Below are 26036 nucleotides of genomic sequence, written 5' to 3' on the forward strand. Positions count from 1 at the left end.
TCCCTCAAAACCCTTCAGACTCACTGGAACGTCACTGTTGGTTTATTTTTCTTGGACCAAACTCCGATGTCCAGAGATGCTTGTAACTTCACAGCCAGTCAGCTGTGAAGGTTCGTTGTTCCTTTTTTTCTGAACTCTGGAGCGGTTCTTGAAACAATCTTCCACAGGGCCTACTGCTCTCTTTCTCCCATTTCCAAGTATTGCTGTTTTGATCTTTCTTTCAAAGTTTCAAACAAAGCAAAAAACTTACAAAACAGTAATTACTGTTCTAGAAATAAAGGAAATCAGCTCCAGCATTAGAAAAAATACTCAAAACAAAAGGAACAGCTCTGACAACCACGATTTTCTCCTATCTACCATTTTGGATTGACATCCCAATCTGACCTAGTCCCATTTGCCAGCATTTGGGTCATATCCCTCTCAATCCTTGCTATTCAGATATCCATCCAAGTGCCTTCTGATTATTGTAATTGTACTACTTCCTCCATCTCCTCTGGCAGTTCATTCTATACAGGCTCGCACCCTCTGCGTGAACAAGTGGTCCCTAAGGTCTCTTAAATCTTTTCCTTCTCACCTTAAACCTACTAGTTGGATGCTCCTACGCTGGGGAAAAGACCTTGACTCTTTATCAGATCCATGCCCCTCATGGTTTTTTTTTAAAACATAAACTTCCTTCAAGGTCACCCTTCAGTCTCCGACGCTCAAGGAAAAAATGCCCCAGCCTACTATGCCTCTCCCAGTAGCTCAAACCATCCAGCCCTGGCAATATCCTTGTAAATTGTTTCTGCACCCTCTCATGTATAACTACATCTTTCCTATAGAAAGGAGACCAGAACTGTAGGCAGTATTCAAGTGGTCTCACGAATACAGCCATTACCTGTATTAATCATGAACCTTTCTACCCTGGTTTGTCTTACCAAAATGCAATATTTCACATTTATCTAAATTAAACTCCCATCTGCCACTCTTTGGTCCATTAGTCTATCTGATCAAGGCCTAATTGCATATCTGAGATAATCTTCTTTGCTACACTTTTTTTCTCCACTACATCACCTATTTTGGTGTCATCTGCAAACTTATTCACCGAACCCCTCTATATTCACATCCAAATCATTTATATGAATGACAAAAAGCAGTGGACCCAGCATTGACCCTTGGGGCACATCACTGGTCACAGGCCTCCAATCTGAAAGGCAACCTTCCACCACCATCCTGTCTTCTGGGTACAAGCTAATTTGGTATCCAGTTGGCTAGCTCCCCCTGGATCCTTTGAGATCTAACCTTACTAACCAGTCTACCACATGGAATCTTGTCAAACACTTTGCTGAAGCTCACAGACATTTACCACTCTGGCCTCACCAATTTTTTGGTTACTTCCTCAAAACATTCAACCAAGTTTGCGACATGATTTCCCACACACAACGCCATGCTGACTATCCCTAATCAGTCCTTGCCTTTCCCAATGCTTCTAAAGTCCTGTCCCTCAGAATCTCTTCCAACAACTCATCCACCACTGACAGAAGGCTCACTGGTCTATAGTTCCTTGGCTTTTCCTTACAATCTTTAAATCATGGCACCACATTAGCCAACCTCCTGTCATCCGGCACCTCATCTGTGATAAAGCAAGGGGCCCAGCAATCCGTTCCCACAAAGTTATGAGAAACCTCTGATCAGGTTCTGGGGAGTTGACCACCTTCATGCATTTTAAGTCCGCCACACTTCTTCTTCTGTAATATGAACTCTTTTCATGACATCAATATTGATTTTACCAAGTTCCCTGGCTTCCAAGTCCTTCTCTACAGTAAATACTGATGCAAAATATTTGTTTAGTTTCTGTCCAATCTCCTGTGCTTCCACACACGGCTACGTTGATCTTTAAGGGGGCCAATTCTCTCCCTAGTTACTCTTTTACTCAATGTATTTACAAATTCACTTTGGATTCTACTTAACTCTATTTGCTAAAGCTATGCCCCTTTTTGCCCTCCTGATTTTCAAGTGTACTCTTGCCCTTCTACTTCTCTGGGGATTCACTCAATCCCAGCTGTCCGTACCTGACATATGCCTCCTTTCTCTCTACCATAGCCTCAATTTCTCTAGTCATCCAGCATTCCCGACATCTACTAGCCTTGTCCTTCACACTAACAGAAACATACGGTCTCTGAAGTGTTGTTACCTCATTCTTAAAAGCCCCTCACTTTCCAAACATCTCTTCACCTGCAAATGGCCTCCCCCAATCAACTTTTGAAAGTTCCAGTCTAATACCATCATAATTGACCTTACTCCAATTTAGAACTTTAACTTTCTGATCAGTACCATCCTTTCCCACAGCGTTTATGATCACTTCGAGTCATAGAGGTGTACAGCATGGAAAAAGACCCTCCGTCCAACCCGTCCATGCTGACCAGATATCAGAGTGCTCCCCTTTTGACACCTTAGTCACTTGCCTTGGCGTATTTCCCAACATATTTTTGTTTTCACTGATGTTCCAATATCATGTAAACAATCTGCCTGAAAGCCTAGATTTTTAGCCTTCCCCCAGTTATTTTGATGATCAAGTAATATCAAAGATATTGTAAAGAAAATATAGTGTGGGTTCTACAATGTTTAAATGTTTTTTTAATACTGTGTTCACTCTACCATTTCCTTGTGAAAAAAACAATGACAGCATTTGCTGCAGACTAACATTGACTAAACTGTGAATTTTGCAATAAACTTCATTTAAAGAGATACTGACAATATAAATTATCGTAAGTAAAAGGAAGGCAATTACCATCTAATGTAGATTGCAATGGCCCTATCCTTCCCATTCGGCGCATCCTCCAGACATGCCTAGCTGAGGGCACATAGAGCTGTGTGACCTGGTAATAAGAGATGCTGACAATAAGTAACCATTAGTCTTCCAACTTCAGTAGATTTTGAAACAATAACTTTATATTTTAATGTCTCCTAGAATCACAATAAACAAGGTGGTCCATAAAGAACAAAACGGCACTTCAAATAATCAATTCAGTATTGACAACTGAAGTGACTGCAAAATGAAAGCAATTAAGATAAGTAGTGCTTAATTTGAGTGCATTTTAAGATTTTTCCAGTTTGCTTAACTTCCACCTATATTAGACAGCACAATCTCACAAAGTATCATTATTTTTGGTCAGCTGAACATCTAACAAGTATGGAAACAAAGCAGCAGGGCCTAACAGGATGAATCCTGATCCTGAGGAAATGGTCAAGGTCATGGAAATGGTCATGAAACTGTATTTTAGGTATCAACATGTGGACGTGCAGAAGAACTACGAAGTGGATTAAACTCTGGTACTCACTCTAAAAAGCAAATCAAGAACTAATTACGGCAATTACAGTCCAGTTAGTTTAGTTCCAGCTTGCATTAATCAGGGAAAAAACAAAAATGCCAAATTTCAAATGATCACAATTATTATTACAAAAAAGGATGCCAGTGGATTGGCAAATCAATTCTGACTGAGGTGTTGACACAGAGAAAGCAACAGGAAACAACAGGCTCCCCATACGACCTGATACTTCTCCCTCTTTCACCCTTAAATGGTTGAATGACATTGACTGTTTACCAGCCCTTAGGAAATTCTTCCAAGCCCATAGAAATTTGAAAGGAAACCTCTCATGCATTAACTATCAAGCTATATCCTTCAAAGATCTGGAATGATGTTCAATTGTTCCTGGGAATTAAGTTAGTTTTTTAATTATGACCTTTTGGTTAGTTTTTTTTCCCCCCAATTCCTCAGTTTCATAAGTCCCTTCTTTATCTGGTATTTCTAGGACATTTTCTGCATCATCTTCCATGTAGACAAGTTAGTGTTCTCCACTATAAATTCTCCTTTGCCCATCTATAATGGATTCACAATTGACCTAGCTAATCTTTTCCTTTTCACTAATCTAAGGAAACTTTTAACATCCACTTTTATGTTCCTCAGTACTTTGTATACATACTTGCTTTTCCTTTCTGAATCCGTTTCTTGTTCCTTCTTCGCAGGGTTCTAACTTGGTCCCAATGATCATACATACCACTTTTTCTGGCATCTTCACAAGCCATTTTAGTCAAAAAGAAAAAGGAAGCATAACTAAGGTTTAGGAACTTGAGACTAAACAAGGCCCTTGAGGAATATAAAAGGAAGCAGGAAAGAATTTAAACAAGGAATTCGGAGGGTTAAAAGGTGCCATGAAACACCTTTGGCAAGTAGGATTAAGGAGACTCCCAACCCTTTTTGTATGGAGATTAGGAGCAAAAGGATAACTAGGGAAAGGGTATGCCCACTTAAGGACAAAGGAGGGAATTTATGCATGGAACCAGAGGAAGTGGCTGAATACTTTGCATCAGTATCCCCAAGGAGAAGGACATGGATGATTCTAGAATTCAGAGAGGGTATACTGATATTCTCGGGGATGTTGATATTCTTGATATTGAGGTGGTGGTGGTATTGGGTCCTTTAAAAAACATGAAGACAGATAGTGGTTAGCACTGCTGCCTCACAGCGCCAGAGACCCGGGTTCAATTCCCGCCTCAGGCGACTGACTGTGTGGAGTTTGCACATTCTCCCCATGTCTGCGTGGGTTTCCTCCGGGTGCTCCGGTTTCCTCCCACAGTCCAAAGATGTGCAGGTCAGGTGAATTGGCCATGCTAAATTGCCCGTAGTGTTAGGTAAGGGGTAAATGTAGGGGTATGGGTGGGTTGCGCTTCGGTGGGTCAGTGTGGACTTGTTGGGCCGAAGGGCCTGTTTCCACACTGTAAGTAATCTAGTCTAATCTAATCTAATCTAATCCCATAAGGCCCTGGGGATTTATTTTAGGATACAAAAGTAGGCAAAGGAGGAGACAGCTGGGGCCTTGATGGAGACCTTTGCATCCTCTTTAACCACAGATGGCGAGTCACGTTGTAGATGTACAAAATTTGAGTTAGGCCACATTTGGAATATAGTAAAAACAACAAATGCTGGAGATCACAGGAGGTCAGAGAGGAAGCTAATGCTTCAAGTCCAGATGACTCTTCATTACAGCTGAAGTGAAGTGTGGAAGGGGCAGCATTTATGTTCTCGGTTGGGGAGGGGAATGTAGAGTGCTGGGACAGAAAAGATGCTGAAAGCTCAAATTAAGTGATCAGAATGAGAAATTGGCAGAACACCGGTGTGTCTAACTGCCAGACTTGAAAGAACAGACAGTCCCACTGGGCTGGGGAGAAACGGAGGAAGAACGTGGTGACAGAGAATCTAAGTAAAGGGATGTAACCAAAACTGCACACATTACGAAGGATGTGGAGGCTTTGGAGAGGATGCAAAAGAGATTTACGACGATGTTGCCTGGATTGGAGTGTTTTAGTCATAAGGAAAGGAAACTTGAATTCTTTTCATTACTGTGTTGCAGGCTGAAGGGCAACCGGATAGAAATATATAAAATTATGACAGGCATGGATGGGGTGGACAGTCAGAGTCTTTTTCCCCCAAGGTGGGAATGTCAAAAACTAAGGGGCCTAAGTTAAAGTTGAGAGGGGGAGGTTTAAAGGAGATCTGCAAGGCAAATTTTCTTCTTCTTTACAGAGGATGGTAGGTTCCTGGACCTTGCTGCCAAGCAGGTGGTAGAAACAGAAACGATAGCCATGTTTAAGAAGCATTTAGACAGACACATGAACAGGTAGGGAAGAGGGGGATATGGACCATGAGCAAGCAGATGGGATTAGTTTAGAAGAACATCCTGGTAGGCAAAGACATGATGGGCTGAAGGGCCTGCTGCTGTGCTGCAGTCTTATTTTTTTCCATTTAATGCAATATCTAACTTATTTTGTTAAGCACAGTTGATTGATCTGTTCCTCCACAGGTTTGCATATTAGAGGAATTTAGAAAGTTAGGGGATGACTGATAGAGGTTTACAAGATATTAAGAATAGGCAAGGTGTATAGAGAAAATTATATCTGCTGGTTGGAGAACTGAAGACCCCAGAACAGTAAAAATTAGAACCGGATTTTGAACAAGTAAAATTAAGACTGGTGACAGAAATTTTAAACTCTCTTCCACAAACTCCACCTGAATGTGCAATTAAGACCCCACAACCCGCTAAAGCATTAATTTGCAAAGTTGTCTGGAGTAGAGTGGGAAGAATTGTGGGCGGCACGGTGGCACAGTGGTTAGCACTGCTGCCTCACAGCGCCAGAGACCCGGGTTCAATTCCCACCTCAGGCGACTGACTGTGTGGAGTTTGCACGTTCTCCCCGTGTCTGCGTGGGTTTCCTCCGGGTGCTCCGGTTTCCTCCCACAGTCCAAAGCTGTGCAGGTCAGGTGAATTGGCCATGCTAAATTCCCCGTAGTGTTAGGTAAGGGGTAAATGTAGGGGTATGGGTGGGTTGCGCTTTGGTGGGGCGGTGTGGACTTGTTGGGCCGAAGGGCCTGTTTCCACTCTGTAATTAATCTAATCTAATGTAATTGAAGCTCTCAGGAACAGAAAGAGTGAAGTACACTGAGCAAACAACGACAGTGTTCTGCAGCAAAAGCAAAAAGAGCTGGAGGAACTCAGCAGGTCTGGCATCATTGTGGAGCTTTAGATGTTTTACTTCTCTTACAAGTTCATCAGGCTTATCACACAGAACATAGAACAATACAGCACAGAACAGGCCCTTCGGCCCACGATGTTGTGCCGAACATTTGTCCTAGCTTAAGCACCCATCCACGTACCTATCCAATTGCCGCTTAAAGGTCACCAAAGATTCTGACTCTACCACTCCCACAGGCAGCGCATTCCATGCCCCCACCACACTCTGGGTAAAGAACCCACCCCTGACATCTCCCCTATACCTTCCACCCTTCACCTTAAATTTATGTCCCCTTGTAACACTCTGTTGTACCCAGGGGAAAAAGTTTCTGACTGTCTACTCTATCTATTCCTCTGATCATCTTATAAACCTCTATCAAGTCACCCCTCATCCTTCGCCGTTCCAACGAGAAAAGGCCTAGCACTCTCAACCTATCCTCGTACGACCTATTCTCCATTCCAGGCAACATCCTGGTAAATCTTCTCTGCACCCTCTCCAAAGCTTCCACATCTTTCCTAAAGTGAGGCGACCAGAACTGCGCACAGTACTCCAAATGTGGCCTAACCAAAGTCCTGTACAGTTGCAACATCACTTCACGATTCTTGAATTCAATCCCTCTGCTAATGAACGCTAATACACCATAGGCCTTCTTACAAGCTCTATCCACCTGAGTGGCAACTTTCAAAGACCTATGAACATAGACCCCAAGATCCCGCTGTTCCTCCACCTCACTAAGAACCCTACCGTTAACCCTGTATTCCGCATTCTTATTTGTCTTTCCAAAATGGACAACCTCACACTTGGCAGGGTTGAACTCCATCTGCCACTCCTCAGCCCAGCTCTGCATCATATCCAAGTCCCTTTGCAGCCGACAAGAGCCCTCCTCACTATCCACAACTCCACCAATCTTCGTATCATCTGCAAATTTACTGACCCACCCTTCGACTCCCTCTTCCAAGTCATTAATAAAAATTACGAACAGCAGAGGACCCAGAACTGATCCCTGCGGAACTGCACTTGTAACTGGGCTCCAGGCTGAATATTTACCAACTACCACCACTCTCTGACTTCGACCGGATAGCCAGTTTTCTATCCAATTGGCCAAATTTCCCTCTATCCCATGCCTCCTGACTTTCCGCATAAGCCTACCATGGGGAACCTTATCAAATGCCTTACTAAAATCCATGTATACTACATCCACTGCTCTACCCTCATCCACATGCTTGGTCACCTCCTCAAAAAATTCAATCAGACTTGTAAGGCAAGACCTACCCTTCACAAATCCGTGCTGGCTGTCCCTAATCAAGCAGTGCCTTTCCAGATACTCATAAATCCTATCCCTCAGTACCCTTTCCATTACTTTGCCGACCACCAAAGTAAGACTAACTGGTCTGTAATTCCCGGGGTTATCCCTATTCCCTTTTTTGAACAGGGGCACAACATTCGCCACTCTCCAGTCCCCTGGTACCACCCCCGTTGACAGTGAAGATGAAAAGATCATTGCCAACGGTACTGCAATTCCCTCTCTTGCTTCCCACATAATCCTAGGATATATCCCATCAGGCCCGGGGGACTTGTCTATCCTCAAGTTGTTCAAAGTATCCAACACATCTTCCTTCCTAACATGTATCTCTTCTAGCTTACCAGTCCGTTTCACACTCTCCTCTTCAACAATACGGTTCCTCTCATTCGTAAATACTGAAGAAAAGTACTCATTCAAGACCTCTCCTATCTCTTCCGACTCAATACACAGTCTCCCACTACTGTCCTTGATCGGACCTACCCTCGTTCTCGTCATTCTCATGTTTCTCACATACGCATAAAATGCCTTTGGGTTATCCTTGATCCTATCCGCCAGAGATTTTTCATGCCCTCTCTTGGCTCTCCTAATCCCTTTCTTCAGGTCCCTTCTGGCTATCCTGTATCCCTCCACTGCTCTGTCTGAACCCTGTTTCCTCAACCTTATGTAAGCCTCCTTCTTCCTCTTTACAAGACATTCAACCTCCCTCGTCAACCAAGGTTCCCTCACACGACCATTTCTTTCCTGCCTGACCGGTACATACATATCAAGGACACGTCTTATCTGTTCCTTGAAAAGGTTCCACATTTCCACGACATCCTTCCCCGACAGCCTATGCTCCCAACGTATGCTCCTCAGATCCTGTCTTACAGCATCGTAATTACCCTTCCCCCAATTGTAAAACCTACCCTGTTGCACGCACCTATCTCTCTCCATAACCAAGGTGAAAGTCACAGAATTGTGGTCACCGTCACCAAAATGTTCACCCACTAACAAGCCCATCACTTGTTCCGGTTCGTCACGTCGTACTAACTTTGTCATGATCTTTTTTAAAGCTTTTAAGTACAAGGCAGAGATGACTAACAATAGATCCCTGAGATTACATTCCAGAAAGTCACTTCATCTCCTGCACATCAGCATGTTAAATACATACCTTATCTGCTCGAATATTAACTTGATCAGAAAGCCAGTGATCAGGAGGACAGAATTGCCTTCTTGTGTCCCTTGACTTTAGCATTTTCACTAAATTAGAGATCACCTGTGTGCAAAGAACATAAACAAGCAACTTATATGATACCACCGTTATATACTGTCTTATATAAAGTTACTTCACTTATCTACTTCGCATTACTCAAGGTATATAGAATTTTTCCATTATGAAGGACACAAATCTGATCACAATTGAGATAAGAGAGCATGACAACAGCAGTTTAGGAATGCTACTTACTCCATTGTACACAAAATCACGTCATGCTATTGTTTCATAACAAATATGCTTTTCTCTCAATATTACAAAATACTTGCTCAGAAATGACTCAGCACTTACCAGCAACTTCTCAGCCTGGCCTAGAGTCTCACCTGCTCTGGAGGTGTGTAATAACAGGTCTGAACAAGTTAATTAGAAAATATCCAAGATGAGCAGTTGCAACCAGCCCTCAAAAGGATCATAACCAAAGCCAATCCCAATCTCTAAATGTTCAAAATGATCCTTTCCAGCAACCCAAACCTGATTTGCACATCTCAAATAATATTGCAGACAACTGCAGCACACCTTGTTGCTTAAGTTTGCTAATTTTGTACAAACTAGAAATCAAAACCTAGCACTTTCAAATGGGTGCACTGTCTAGTATCAAACCAAACAGTGATATTTTAAATAAAAATCTGCATGCAAGTGTCTATCCCACATCAAATATAAACTCCGCACCATATTAAATATTTGCAGTCACATCACATTTATATAATATAAACTGTTCCACCATGTTGCAAATGAAAAGTAGAGATCCATTAATGAGAATTTTATTCTCAATCCGTAATTTAACACAAAATTCCATAAACAAGAGAAATCGCTATCAATCACTTGTTATAGAAAATGCAAATGAATAATTCTTTGGATGGACACCATTATTGTTGATAACAGCTCAGGAACAAAGAATTATTCCAGGACACAAATGGATACAAAAGCATGATTTCATTCAAAGCAATATTTCAAGGTAATTAGAATGCAAGAACAGAGATGTACTGCTGGGGCTGCATATTGCTCTAGTCAGACCATTTATGGAATATTGTGAGCATTTTTAGGCCCCATATCAAATGAGGTATGTGGTGTTGGGACAGCCAGAGAAGGTTTACAAGAATTATTCCAGCAATGAAGGAGAGTTGATCTCATTGAAGCTTACAGAATACAGAGAAACCTGGATAGTGTGGACATGGAGAAGTTGTTTCCACTAGCTGGAGAGACTAGAACGAGAGTGAACATAGTCACAGTGAAGGCATGAGCCTTCAGAACAGAGATGAGGAGCAATTTCTTCAGCCAGAGGGTAGTTAATCTCTCTCTCTCCCGCAGAATGCTGTGGAGAACAAATTACCGAGTGTCTTTAAGAAAGAGAGGTAGGTTCTTGATCAAAAAGGAGACCAAGGTTATGGGAAAAGACAGCAGAATGGGATTCAGAAACATATCAAATATGATTGAATGTGTCGAGCAGGCTTGATGGCACAAATGGCCTAATTCTGCTCCTCTATTATATGGTCTAAACTAAACTAGAAAAATACGGAATAGCAACAAATTGTACTTGATCTTCAAGGCCTTTTAATGCTACAGAAGGCAACACGTGAGATTAACCATTTCCTTACATACAAAGCAAAAAGGGGGTAGAGGGAGAGACGGACGACGGGGGGAGGGGGGGAGGAGGGGGAAACAGAGAGAGCGCGGGAGCGACAGATGGGAGCAGGGGAGAGAGAGAGAGACAGAGAGAGAGACAAAGAAAGGGAGAGAAAGTGAGTGTGAGTGTGAGTGTGAGAGTGAGAGAGAGTGAGAGAGTGAGAGAGTGAGTGTGAGAGTGAGAGAGTGAGTGAGAGAGTGAGTGAGAGAGTGAGTGTGAGAGTGAGAGTGAGTGTGAGAGTTAGAGTGAGTGTGAGAGTGAGTGTGAGTGAGTGAGTGATGGGAGTCAGAGTGAAAGAGGAAGTCAGAGAGAGAGATTGAAAAACAGAAATTGCTGTAGAAACTCTGCTTTCTTCCCACAGATGCTGTTAGACCCACAGACCTTTTCCAAAAATTTCTCATTGGATGCTGGAGATCTGAAACACGGTTCTTTGTTTTATTTCAGAGTGTCTTTTTGTTTCACATAAAGCTTCAGCATAATTCATGGAAATCTTTTGTACCACATTGCTTGCCTATGCACAATTAGTAGAAACATGCTATTTACAAAAACGTAATTCAATCCTGTGTTTCAACTGAATGGCTATATAATATTACATTTCGGAGTACATTCACTTTTTCAAAATGGACTTCTTCATAGCACTGATATTCATAAAACGTTATATATCAAGTAATAGGCTACAATTTTCTGGTGAAACAAGTGCAACAGCTTGACGAAGAGCAATTGGCTCATTGTGCGGAATGAGCTGCAGTAATTCAGATGGCATTCGTCAGCCAAAGTATGCGTCAATTGTCTACATAATCAACTAAAAATACATTTCAGCGCTCGCCTTCTTTCTCAAAAAGGTCAGTCGGCTTGTATAAAGCAGGATTTGAAATTCAGTACCAACCTCATTCCTTATGATTGCCTCATAAGATTAACTCTCATACAGCAAGAAACAACTATTAAAAACTAAAGAATTACATTTAATCAATCTAAAGTGAACTTTTAAAATGCAAAACCAAACAGAATATAATTGCCAAAATAAAGCTGTTTCCAACTTCCAAAAATGGTTTGAGATAATGTTTGTTTAAACTCTATAACTAACAACAAAAAAGGCAACTTGTGATGAGTTTGAAAACTAGAGATGAATAGGATTCAAATTTGAGAGTTTTTTTTTAAAAGAGTAAATCGATGGATTAATCTAGACTTTAGAACATGGAATGTTACAGCGCAGTACAGGCCCTTCAGCCCTCTATGTTGCACCAACCTGTGAAATTAATTTGATGCTCATCTAACCACACCGTTCAATTATTATCCATATGTATGTCCAGTGCCCATTTAAATGCCCTTAACGTCGGCAAATCTACTACGGTTGCAGGCAGGCCATTCCACGTCCCTATCACTCAGTGAAGAAACTACCCCTGATATCTGTCCTAAATCTATCACCCCTCAATTTAGAGCTATGTCCCCTCATGGTAGCCTTCACCATTCAAGGAAAAAGGCTCTCACTGTCCACCCTATCTAACCCTCAGATTATCTTATTTGTCTAAATTAAGTCACCTCTCAACCTTCTTCTAACAAAAACAGCCTCAGTTCCCTCAGCCTTTCCTCATAAGGCCTTCCTTCCATACAAGGTAACATCCTCGTAAATCTCCTCTGAACCCTTTCCAAAGCTTCCACATCCTTCCTATAATGCGGAGACCAGAACTGCACACAATACTCCAGGTGCGGCTTTACCAGTGTCTTGCATTGCTGAAGCATGACCTCTGAAGCAGATCTTTGTGGCACACTGGTAACTGAGCTCCAGGATGAACATTTCCCATCATCCATTCCCCTTTGTCTTTCAACTAGCCAATTTCTGATCCAAGCCGCTAAATCACCTTCAATCCTGAAACTCCTTATTTTGTGCAATAGCCTACCATATGGAACCTTAACAAACGCTTTAAAGGCAACTCAACCAGCATAAATATTAGGAAAGACTTATGGTCAGACTACTATTTGAAACCTAAGTGCTTTATCTGGAAGGAAGAAGTAATAACACTAATATTCCACTTGATTCTGATTTTGATATTACCTTGCCAGTTAAATGGCAAAATTACCATATTGTTGCTCAATGCCTGACAATGTCAATTAGCAAGGAACTTGCATCTCTGCACATGCACAGTCCACATTTACAGCAAGTACCAGGATTATGTCCAAGTGATTTCCAAGCTGATTCAAATGCTAACTATAAAATTCAAAAGAACAGTCTGTTCCCAAGCAGAAAGCAGTATTAAGTTGGGAACTAGCTGTAAATCAAATTTAACTCAGACTTAATTACTTGAAATAAATTGACAAAAATTAGGCAAAAACAAGAAGTTATTTTGCCAATGATTCAACAGGCTCCCCAATTATAACTTTAAATTTACTAATATATTAACACTGTATTCATCTCAATCAAAATATCATCAGTTACTATCCCTGCCAGCACTAACAGCTTGCTTTAAGTGCAATACATTAGAAAGAAAAAGCTGATTGGTTTGAATAGCAGCTATCCCTGACTTGTAGAATGAATAAGCATTCCTTAATTAGCCCATCAGGTTAAGTGCAGGCATTAATGGGTGCCTGCAAAACTCCAGCATGACATCTCTTTCCAAACACGGCCAAGCAGAATCTTCCATTAGCAATATTAATATAAGCTTAGTTGATCATTTTCATTCAATTAACTTCTTTCAATTAAATAGATAGCTTTGTTCTGATCAGAGAAAAGGAGGTGATAAAGGAATAACAGAGATAGTTGATGACTTGCACTGAACATTAGTGTGTTATGGGTCATTGAGAAATAAAACCATAAATCTAATATTCAATTTGGGAAATGTGTTTCCTTTATGCTTACTTTAAGGGAGCAGCTTCAGGTGACTGTTGTCTTGCAGAAAACAGGATTTGAAATACAATACTAAGCTCACTCCTTATGACTGCTCGATATTACGGACAACATACTTTCCAATGAAAAGTCACATTTCTAACATTGACTTAGCACTAGAGAATCCAACAACAAGGTGGCCCAATTACAAACTAACTCAATTTCGTTTCTTTTACTACCGCCTCACTCTTTTGACCTAAATTGCTGATTATCCTCCAACCTCCACTCCAACTGAAGCATGCTATGGAACAAACAACGCTGGAGAACCTGAGCATGTCTGGCAGCATCTGTGGAGAGAGAAATATTGTTGACATTTCAAGCCTGCACAACTCTTCTTCAGAAATGCTCTCCACATATGCTACCAGACCTGCCCAGCATTCTTGGTGTTGTTTTCAGGTTTCCAGCAGCAGCATGCTGTAGGGTGGACTCAGATTAAGCACACATTCGGTTTTGCAGATAGACCTGGGTCCTGAAAGATGGTGTGCCAACTAGTAATTTCTGATAGCAAAGTAGTTCTGCTCTCACACAGATTATTCATTAAGATGGGGTTGTACAAATTGCAACAGGTCCAATAATATACTCAACATCTGGATAAACAATTTAGAGTTGTTGAAGCACAAGGAATAGTAATGTCCCTCAGTCTATGTGAAACAAACTGATGGCAACCTGAGCAACTGTGGGAGTATTACTTTAGACTTCAATACTTGTATACTCATATTTGAAGGTTGCAGTATGCTAACTGGGACTAACATTTTGTTTAGAAGAAATATGCTGGGTTACCATCACATCTCTCACAATATCCACAGCAAACTTCTGTATTCAGGTGGCCACATTCAGGGTATTTTTCCAGATAACACTGATACAGTAACTGATGCTATGCATTGACAAACCTAACGCAACTGAATTTGATAAATTGTAACCTTCTCAAGTCTTCTTACTGCACAGATACCACTTATCTAATTGCATTTCTAAATTCACAAGCTTTTGGTTTTAAACTGTATTTCACTTGAGTGCACTTTATCATTAACAAATGTCATGAAAAATATGAAACAAAATAGTTCTGGAGATTCTCCAACATTTTTAGAAATTCTCCGACCTCAAACTCCATGACAAAAATAAGATCATTTAAGCATTCATAACTGTGCGGGCAGACTGCTCACAAACAACTTCTATAATTATTACTTCAATGGTATTGAATGTTGCTAGCTATACAAAGTGGTGCCAATGCTTGGGAAAATGAACAGAAATCTTGATTTTCAAATTTAATTTTCAGGGAGGTGCTTCAATTTTAAAATGTTTTACAGTTAGTTTCTATGTAAACTTGCAGTTACCAACTTCCATGCATCATGAAGATTTATTCCATAGTACAAAATATTACAGTAATGAGACAGAAGATTGAGCAATTCAACAAAGTTTAATCGCAGAAGTGAAGAGCTATTTTCCCCAAATAAATACCAAAATAGAATTTGGAGTTATTGAATATATCTTAGCATTTCCAAGAAAAGTAAGATTTAATGGTGGTTGATAAAGAATCACAGGATTTTTGTTCAGAGTTTACTCAGTATACAACGTCATAACTTGGTCTCATGTGATGCATTGGCACTGTTCTTGAATCCAGTTCTTCTGGTCTGGAGACAAGTCCCACCTGTTCCGGACAGGTCATAAAAAGTCTGAACAAATTGATTTAAAAATTTTTACGACTTAAGATGATGAATTCACTAATTCAGTGGAAAAACAATTTAACCATAATGAATACTTAAATATTCCATCATGTTCTGATTTAAAAGGTTAGAACATAAATCTACAAGGATTTTAGTTTGCAGCAGTAAAATTTGACAAAAATATACCCTTCAGATTAAGTGGTTGAGTAGAAGTGCTGAGACATTTTGTCAAAGAAATTGAACAAAATTGAAATCATGAAAATTCCAGGTTATCCATTGAAAAAAAAATTTTTTCATAACTTGTTCATAATTGACTAGAGAAATAGAACTGCAAAGATGAAGCAAATTAATTTCATTTTTTAATAAACATTTTACAGAGCATCATAATGCTGTATGAAAATTACATCACAATGCAAATTATAAACGCTCATCAGTAACATGATCATATATAGGATGTGTGCAGATTAGTATTCATTGAATTTTACACAGGTCATAGTTGAGACAAGAATCTGACTGTATCCATCATGCCTTAGCAAAAAATGAATTGCTTGAATGATAATCCTATCTTTCCAAGAGGATAAAAGGATCAGAAATTTATCTTTTAGAACACAAGTTCATGCACAAATATATTGAGGGGTGACGTTCTGTGAGCATGAGTTGAGCAATTTAATATTTGCATATTGTCTGCTGATGCTGTCACTTGAATATCAATTGCATTGATATTGATAAATGTTTTAAAGAACATTTAAATTTGATTACAAAGTGAGAAAATGGAGTTACGTTCTATTCAAATCAGCAGAATTGGTGAACAATCACCGAAAATTGAATTTTGAACTTTTCGCATGAATGTATTTCGGTTCTGAAATAGGGACTTCCCAACTTCAGGCGATCCAGAAATAGTTAATTTGGTGTGAAAACACCTTGCGGTTGTGCATACCACCATCAGGTGACAAATGGGAAGGAATCAAGCATTTTATCGTTCAGCATTTTGGCACTTTTGTTGCATCATTAGCCATCTTGTAACAATATCTGGTTAGGAATACAGGTCTGATTCAGAAATAAGTAATTAAATAGGACAAAATTACGTTACTGCTAATATTAATACACACCACAGACAAAAACATATAAACGATAGTTCAAAGACCATAAAGAAAGCCTGGAAAGACAGAGTGCTATCACACGTGGGAATGAAAGCAAAATATTTATTAACAGCAGGAATACTGGAACCATCCAACTGATAAAACTGGCAATGATCATTATCACATGAAAAGCATTTGAAACCAAGAGAAGGCAAAAAAATTAAACATCATTTAACAAACCATTATTTTCAGATTGAAAGAATATGGGAGAGATGAAAGGAATATTCCTGAGAAAATGAAACATCTTTACCAAAAAATCTTTTGAAAAAATAAAGGAGAGATTAAAGGAATATCTAGACACAAACAAAAGAAAATAAATTGACAAGATAAGAGTTCAATTTCACAAAGGAATCTTCACTGAATAATTAAGGAATAATCTTAAATGGTTCAGCATCACATGAAAGTGGGACAAACCTGCACAGAGGGCCACCACCCACATATGCAAAACAGAGCAGTCCAAACGAGAAGAAAAGCCTTTCATTGAAATGTAAGCATTATTCGGGACCCTCATTTAGAAATTCTCAAAAGGTATTTTCTCCTATCAGTCAAAAAAATTACTTTAGATGTTGACGGATATTCTTAGATATTGTTAGACATTTTATTGAATATTCATTGATGCTCATAGATGTGTGAATAGTAATACATGACCTATTAGGTGTTATACTTTTGATAGACTTTAGCACAACTACACTCATTCACAAAGTGTATTTCTTGTTCATTTCTGTTCATAAAATGGTAAAATTAAAAAACCATTTAAGTTTTTCTGTAACAATTGTAATAAACCCAAATATCCTACACACTCCCTTAGGCAGTGTTTTCTGAAGTGAGAAACACCAGACCTTCAAAATATCTAGCATATTTATAGTTAGCTAAGGCTTATTAAAATTAAGCAAACTATTTGGAGGAAGGTATAAAAGCAGACAGAACTTGTCAGACAAACACTTCATCTAAAAGGAAACAGACCCTTCAGTCCAACCTGTCTATGCTGACCAGATATCGCAATCCAATCTAATCTTGCTGGGTGCTAGTAGGTGGGACGAGATTGGGTTGCGATACCTGGTCTGCATGGACGGGTTAGACCGAAAAGTCTGTTTCCATGCCGTACATCTCTATGACTCTAAGAGTAAACAGGGATAAAACAATTCAGCATCAGTATATAAATGTATAATAGAGTCAGATAGTCAGAGAGATGTACAGCACAGAAACTGACCATTCAGTCCAACTCACCCATACCAACCAGATATCCTAACCTTATCTAGTCCCACTTGCCAGCATTTGGCACATATCCCTTTCAACCCTTCCTATTCATATACCCATCCAAATGCCTTTTAAATGTTGTAATTGTACTAGCCCCAACATTTCCACTGGCATCTCATTCCATACACACACCACCTTCTGTGTGGAAGGTTTCCCCCAAAGGTCCCTTTTATATCTTTCCCCTCTCACACGAAACCTATGCCCTCTAGTTCTGGACTTCCCCACCCCAGGGAAAATACCTTATCTATTCACCTTATCCATGCCCATCATGATTTTATGAACTACTCTAAGGTCACGCCCTCAGCCTCAAAAGCTCGTGGGAAAATAGCCCCAACCTATTCAGCCTCTCCCTGGAGCTCAAACCCTCCAGCCCTGGCAACATCTTTGTAAATCTTTTCTGAACCCTTTCAAGTTCTATAGCATCCTTCCCAAAGCACGGTGACCAGAATTGCATGCAGCATTCCAAAAGTGTCCTAACCAAAGTCCTAGACAGCCACAACATAACATCCCAACTCCTCTACTCAATGCATTGATCAATACAGGCAAGTGTACGAAAAGCCTTCTTCACGATCCTGTCTACCTGCATTCCAAGATGTCTCTGTTCAGCAACACACCCCAGGACTTTACCATTAAGTGTGTAAGTCCTGCCCCGATTTGCCTTTCCAAAATACAGCACCTCACATTTAAACTCAACTCCATCAGCCACTCCTTGGCCCATCTAATCAAGATCCCATTGTACTCAGATAACGTTTTTTTTTTAGATTACTTTACAGTGTGGAAACAGGCCCTTCGGCCCAACAAGTCCACAGTGACCTGCCGAAGCGCAACCCACCCATACCCCTACATTTACCCCTTACCTAACACTACGGGCAATTTAGCATGGCCAATTCACCTGACCTGCACATCTTTGGACTGTGGGAGGAAACCGGAGCACCCGGAGGAAACCCACGCAGACACAGGGAGAACGTGCAAACTCCACACAGTCAGTCGCCTGAGGCGGGAATTGAACCCGGGTCTCTGGCGCTGTGAGGCAGCAGTGCTAACCACCGTGCCGCCAAAACGCCAAAACGTTCTTCACTGTCCACTACACATCCAATTATGGTGTCATCTGCAAACATATTAACTACATCTCCTATGTTCACACCCAAACCATTGATATAAATGAGGAAAAGCAGTGGACCCACCACTAGTCACAGGCCTCCAATCTGAAAAGCAATCCTGCACTACCACCTTGTCTTCAACCTTCGAGCCAGTTCTGTATCCAAATTGCCAGTTCTCCCTGTATGCCATGTGATCTAACCTCACTAACCAGCCTACCATGAGGAACCTCAGCAGAGAGCGGCGCGAGCTGGGCGGAAGTGAGGTTGGAGCGCAGAGATGGTCGGGAAGGTAAGTGATTGATATTTGAGTGGGTGTGTTCTATACCCCAGGCCCTACATAGTAGGGCCTCCCTCCCATCCTCCTCCTCTAACCTAACTTTAAAGTTCACAGGTAAGCTACTCAGTGTTCTTGCTTTGGAGACGAAGTGTAGAGCAATGGCAGCGCAGGCAGTGGAATGTTCGTCCTGCCGGATGTTTGAGGTAGGGGTGACCACCGATACTCCTGCCGACTTCATCTGCAGGAAATGCAGTCAGATTCTGCTCCTCACAGAACGAGTTAGGCAACTGGAACTGGAGTTGGATGAACTGAGGATTATTCGAGACACTGAGAAGGTGATAGGTAGAAGCTACAGGGACATAGTTACGCCAGAGAACACAGGTAGCTGGGTAACAGTTAGAGATGGGAAGGGGAGGAAGCAGGCAGTGCAGGGATCCCCTGTAGTCATTCCCCTAAACAATAGGTATACCGCTTTGGATACTGGTGGGGGGGACAGCCTAGCAGGGGTAAGCTGCAGTGACCGGGTCTGTGGCGTGAGGTCTGGCTCTGAGACTCAGAAGGGAAAGGGGGAGAGGAGGAGAGCGCTAGTTATAGGAGACTCTCTAGTTAGAGGGACGGACAGGCGATTCTGTGGGCATGGGCGAGACTCTCGGATAGTTTGCTGCCTCCCGGGTGCCAGGATCAGAGACGTCTCGGACCGTGTCTTCAGAATCCTTAAGGGGGAGGGTGTGCAGCCAGAAGTCGTGGTGCACGTTGGCACCAACGACATAGGTAGGGAGAGAGGTGGGGAGGTCATTCAAGAGCTCAGGGAGTTAGGCTGGAAGCTGAAAGCGAGGACAGACAGAGTCGTCATCTCTGGGTTGTTGCCGGTGCCACGTGACAGTGAGGCAAGGAATAGGGAGAGAGTGCAGTTGAACACGTGCCTGCAAGGATGGTGTAGGAGGGAGGGCTTTAGGTATTTGGACAACTGGACTGCATTCTGGGGAAGGTGGGACCTGTACAGGCAGGACGGGTTGCACCTGAACCAGAAGGGCACCAATATCCTGGGGGGTAGGTTTGCTAGCTATCTTCGGGGGGGGGGGGGGGGGGGGGGGGGGGGGGGTTTAAACTAATTTGGCAGGGGGATGGGATCCGGACTTGTAGTCCAGCAAGTAGGCTAGCTGTTTGTCAGGATGTCCAAGTGTGTGGGGAGGCTGTGAAGAAGGTAGCACTGACAGGGAGTACTTGCAGACACAGAGATGGGCTCAAGTGTGTATACTTCAATGCAAGGAGTATCAGAAATAAGATGGGTGAACTTAAGGCGTGGATGTTGTGGCCATCACAGAAACGTGGATAGAAGAGGGACAGGAATGGTTGTTGGAGGTTCCTGGTTACAGATGTTTCAGTAGGATTAGGGAGGGCGGTAAAAAAGGAGGCGGGGTGGCGTTGCTAATTAGAAATGGTATAACAGCTGCAGAAAGGCAGTTCGAGGGGGATCTGCCTTTGGAGGTAGTATGGGCTGAAGTCAGAAATAGGAAAGGTGCAGTCACCTTATTGGGGGTTTACTATAGGCCCCCCAATAGCAGCAGAGATGTGGAGAAACAGATTGGGAAACAGATTTTGGAAAGGTGCAGAAGCCACAGGGTACTGGTCATGGGCGATTTCAACTTCCCAAATATTGATTGGAAGCTCTTTAGATCAAGTAGATTGGATGGGGCGGTGTTTGTGCAGTGTGTCCAGGAAGCTTTTCTAACACAGTATGTAGATTGTCCGACCAGAGGGGAGGCCATTTTGGATTTGGTACTCGGTAATGAACCGGGACAAGTGATGGGCTTGTTAGTGGGTGAACATTTTGGTGATGGTGACCACAATTCTGTGACTTTCACCTTGGTTATGGAGAGAGATAGGTGCGTGCAACAGAGTAGGTTTTACAATTGGGCGAAGGGTAATTACGATGCTGTAAGACAGGATCTGAGGAGCATAAGTTGGGAGCATAGGCTGTCGGGGAAAGATGTCGTGGAAATGTGGAACTTTTTCAAGGAACAGATACGACGTGTCCTTGATATGTATGTACCGGTCAGGCAGGAAAGAAATGGTCGTGTGAGGGAACCTTGGTTGACGAGGGAGGTTGAATGTCTTGTAAAGAGGAAGAAGGAGGCTTACATAAGGTTGAGGAAACAGGGTTCAGACAGAGCAGTGGAGGGATACAGGATAGCCAGAAGGGACCTGAAGAAAGGGATTAGGAGAGCTAAGAGAGGGCATGAAAAATCTCTGGCGGATAGGATCAAGGATAACCCAAAGGCATTTTATGCGTATGTGAGAAACATGAGAATGACAAGAACGAGGGTAGGTCCAATCAAGGACAGTAGTGGGAGACTGTGTATTGAGTCGGAAGACATAGGAGAGGTCTTGAATGAGTACTTTTCTTCAGTATTTACGAATGAGAGGAACCGTATTGTTGAAGAGGAGAGTGTGAAACGGACTGGTAAGCTAGAGGAGATACATGTTAGGAAGGAAGATGTGTTGGACATTTTGAACAACTTGAGGATAGACAAGTCCCCCGGGCCTGATGGGATATATCCTAGGATTATGTGGGAAGCAAGAGAGGAAATTGCAGTACCGTTGGCAATGATCTTTTCATTGGGAATAGGGAGAACCCCGGGAAATCCAGGCCAGTTAGTCTTACTTCGGTGGTAGGTAAAGTAATGGAAAGGGTACTGAGGGATAGGATTTATGAGTATCTGGAAAGGCACTGCTTGATTAGGGACAGCCAGCACGGATTTGTGAAGGATAGGTCTTGCCTTACAAGTCTGATTGAATTCTTTGAGGAGGTGACCAAGCATGTGGATGAGGGTAGAGCAGTGGATGTAGTATACACGGATTTTAGTAAGGCATTTGATAAGGTTCCCCATGGTAGGCTTATGCGGAAAGTCAGGAGGCATGGGATAGAGGGAAATTTGGCCAATTGGATAGAAAACTGGCTAACCGGTCGAAGGCAGAGAGTGGTGGTAGTTGGTAAATATTCAGCCTGGAGCCCAGTTACAAGTGGAGTTCCGCAGGGATCAGTTCTGGGTCCTCTGCTGTTCGTAATTTTTATTAATGACTTGGATGAGGGAGTCGAAGGGTGGGTCAGTAAATTTGCAGATGATACGAAGATTGGTGGAGTTGTGGATAGTGAGGAGGGCTCTTGTCGGCTGCAAAGGGACTTGGATATGATGCAGAGCTGGGCTGAGGAGTGGCAGATGGAGTTCAACCCTGCCAAGTGTGAGGTTGTCCATTTTGGAAAGACAAATAAGAATGTGGAATACAGGGTTAAGAGTAGGGTTCTTAGTGAGGTGGAGGAACAGAGGGATCTTGGGGTCTATGTTCATAGGTCTTTGAAAGTTGCCACTCAGGTGGATAGAGCTTGTAAGAAGGCCTATGGTATATTAGCGTTCATTAGCAGAGGGATTGAATTCAAGAGTCGTGAAGTGATGTTGCAACTGTACAGGACTTTGGTTAGGCCACATTTGGAGTACTGTGTGCAGTTCTGGTCGCCTCACTTTAGGAAAGATGTGGAAGCTTTGGAGAGGGTGCAGAGAAGATTTACCAGGATATTGCCTGGAATGGAGAATAGGTCGTACGAGGATAGGTTGAGCGTGCTCGGCCTTTTCTCATTGGAACGGAGAAGGATGAGGGGTGACTTGATAGAGGTTTATAAGATGATCGGGGAATAGATAGAGTAGACAGTCAGAAACTTTTTCCCCGGGTCCAACAGAGTGTTACAAGGGGACATAAATTTAAGGTGAAGGGTGGAAGGTATAGGGGAGGTGTCAGGGGTAGGTTCTTTACCCAGAGTGTGGTGGGGGCATGGAATGCGCTGCCTGTGGGAGTGGTAGAGTCAGAATCTTTGGTGACCTTTAAGCGGCAATTGGATAGGTACATGGATGGGTGCTTAAGCTAGGACAAATGTTCGGCACAACATCGTGGGCCGAAGGGCCTGTTCTGTGCTGTATTGTTCTATGTTCTATGTTCTAAATGGTTAATGAATCCGTTAAAAAACTGAAAGATTTCAACATTATTTTCAAATTTTTTGCTGGGTTTAATATTTAACTGAGAATAAATTAGAAATTGTGACAAACATGCAAGGAAGTATTCTTTATAACTTACTACTCTCCAACACACCTTAAAAAGCTGAATCCATCTTTTTCTCTCCGCTTCAATTCGTTGTTGCATTTCAGTATTGGTCCGCACACCAATGCTCTTAAATGCCACCATGTACTCCTCCCGAACCTCTGGTTTGGTTTCTGGATATGCCAGATGAATTATTCCAAGGCAAGCATCCCGAAGGCAACGGGATAACGTCACTAACTCTTTTAAAGTGAATGGCATCATTGTTGGTGGCTGCTGACCCACACCTAAGAAAGCAGAATTACAACATTACAGTGATGTAGACCTCATGTTTTACTTTCAGCAAAAAAATCCTACAGTCTTTAAACTTGTGACTTTTTCACATTTGCACATGGACATTTTTCCTTTATATTCTTTACAGAATTGTTCAACTTAGCAATTGTATAATGATTTTCCTGCAATGTTCCTCAGATTGGAGTAGAGAAGACCTTAAACAGAAGTGGTGGAAGTGCTTAAAACCATGAAGGCTTTTGTAAAGTAAATTAAGGAAAAATGTTTCCAATGGCAAAAGTTTCAACAATCAAACAGCACAGATCTACAATAATTGGCAAAAGAACTGATAGCAGGAAAAGGTTTTTCACACGAGTCTTTAAGGATTTGGACAGAATTTCCTGAAGCACCACTTGCACCGTAACAAACTGTTCAATGGTACTAAATTTAGGGTGTGCCAGCATCACTGAGTTCCAGACTTCATTGTACTTTGGTCCAATCATGGACAAGGGCCTGTGCCCGAAACGTCGAATCTCCTGTTCCCTGGATGCTGCCTGACCTGCTGTGCTGTTCCAGCAATAAAGTTTCAACTTTGATCTCCAGCATCTGCAGACCTCACTTTCTCCCCAATCATGGACAAAAAAAAGCTTAATGTAAGAGATCAGGAAGGGACTGCTTTTGACATCAAGGCAGCAAACAAACCTAGTAAAACTGAAAATCAACGACTATCAACTAAACTCTCCACTAGTTGGAGTATACCTAGCACAAGGAAGGTGGTATGGTAGTTAAAAGACAATTACCCAGTGGAGCTAAGCGGCAGGAGCAAACAGCAGCCTGGGAAGGTAAGTGATATGAAAACTTAACTTGGGGATTTGCAGCCTTCACTTCAGCAGTAGAACTGAGCAGACAGCAGCCTGGGTAACTAAGAGTTTCTGATTCTGAGGGGGAAAACTGAAAAGTATGTCACAGGAGGACTGTGATTTGATTGGCTAATAAGGGGTCTGCTAAATTTGAATCGGTATTAAATTGAATCTTGTTAAATTATTGGTTACAACTTGTGTTCAGATTGAGATAATAAGCAGAGATACAAAAATTCATTTTTTTAATAAAAACAAATTCAAAACTAATTAAATAAAATAAGAATGGAGGATCAAGTGACGTGTTGTTTCTGCAACACGTGGAAGCTGGTGGACTCCATTGTGGTTGCCAGTGACCATGTCTGCAGCAAATGTTGCTTGCTCGAGGAACTCTAGTTCAGAGCTGATGAGCTGGAGTCTGAGCTTCAAACATTGCGACACATCAGGGAGAGGGAGTTATCTGGACGCTCTGTTCCAGGAGACACTCACACCCCTTACACTGACTAACTCAAATTTGGCTAGTCGTCAGAGACAGGAGGGTGTGGCTGAGAGTGAGGCAGGTAGAAGGATCCAGGAGGTACATTTGCAGGAGCCTCAGCCCCTGTCCTTGTGCAATAGGTTCAAGAGTGTTGCTCCCTGTGTGGACGGTAATGGGGACTGCAGAGAGGATGAGCCAACTGACCGCACCACCATGGTGCGAGGAACCATTGAAGCGGAGATAGAGAAGAGAAATATCATTGTAATTGGGGACAGTATAGTTCGGGGCATAGATGCTATTCTCTGGGACCAGGATTGAGTGTCCCGAAGGCAGTGTTGCCAACCTGATGCTCAGGTTCAGGATACCTCATCTGGGCTATAGATGAGCTTGGAGTGGGTGGGTAAAGATCCAGTGGTTGTGGTCCATGTAGATACCAATGAAAGACAAAACTAAGGCAGAGGTTCTGCTGGGGGAGTATAAGCAGCTCGGAGCCAAACTTTAAAAAAAAACAGAACCAAAAAAGGTAATAATCTCAAGTACTATCTGAGCCATGAGCTAATTGTCAAAAGGGTCAATAAGATTAAGCAGGTAAATGTGTGGGAAAAATGGATTTGAATTCATGGGACATTGGCATCAGTACCAGGGAAGAAGGAACCTGTTCTGATGGGATGGTCTTTATCCGAACCGTGCTGGGACCAGAGTCCGAGCAAATCGCATAACTAGGGCTGTAGACAGGGCTTTTACTTGAATTATGGGGGGGGTTAATGAGTTAATGGGGAAAGTAGAAAATTTAAATTAAAGGAGGAGATAAACGTGCAAGTTAGCGATGTCGCAGATGGTTCCCAAACAATAAAGGTGAGGGACAGAACAGGTGAATATCTTTATGCACAAGGATTCTTTAAAAATTAGGGAAACTTACCAGTGGAACAAACTTAAATGCACAACCCATTTGAAATAAAATGGATGAACTAATTGCGCAGATTGATGTAAAGGTACGATAAAATTGAGATTATGGAGACATGACTGTAGGGTGGCAAGGGACAGGAACTGAATGCCCCAAAGTATTCAGTATTTAGGAAGGACAGGCAAAAAGGAAAAAGGTGGTGGAGTGACGTTACTGGTTCGAGAGGAAGTTAACATAACACTGACAAAGGATTTAGCTCTGACAATGTGGAGTCAGTATGAGTTGAGAAATACCGAGGGCAAAAAACAGACCCCCAAACTACAGTGGTGATGTTAAGAATGGCATTGAACAGGAAATTAGAGATTTATATGCCAAGAGAATAATCAGTGATCAT

At 42.0% G+C, this 26036-nt stretch overlaps 1 protein-coding gene across 3 annotated transcripts in view; it reads right to left on the bottom strand.

Moving 5' to 3' along the window:
* Nucleotides 1-26036, bottom strand: part of ube3c (ubiquitin protein ligase E3C) — a 184578-nt gene that overhangs the window by 80152 nt on the left and 78390 nt on the right. For all 3 annotated transcript variants that reach the window (XM_043690704.2, XM_043690705.2, XM_087987558.1), the window contains 3 exons: nucleotides 23188-23420; nucleotides 9004-9108; nucleotides 2771-2858 (listed from right to left, as the gene is read on the bottom strand). In XM_043690704.2, the coding sequence (XP_043546639.2) occupies nucleotides 2771-2858; nucleotides 9004-9108; nucleotides 23188-23420 (426 nt within the window). The remainder of the gene's footprint in view (nucleotides 1-2770; nucleotides 2859-9003; nucleotides 9109-23187; nucleotides 23421-26036) is intronic.

Source organism: Chiloscyllium plagiosum, unplaced genomic scaffold, assembly GCF_037043375.1.
Source record: "Chiloscyllium plagiosum isolate Xiang-an unplaced genomic scaffold, Cpla_swu_hap1 HiC_scaffold_5, whole genome shotgun sequence".
Taxonomy (NCBI): domain Eukaryota; kingdom Metazoa; phylum Chordata; class Chondrichthyes; order Orectolobiformes; family Hemiscylliidae; genus Chiloscyllium; species Chiloscyllium plagiosum.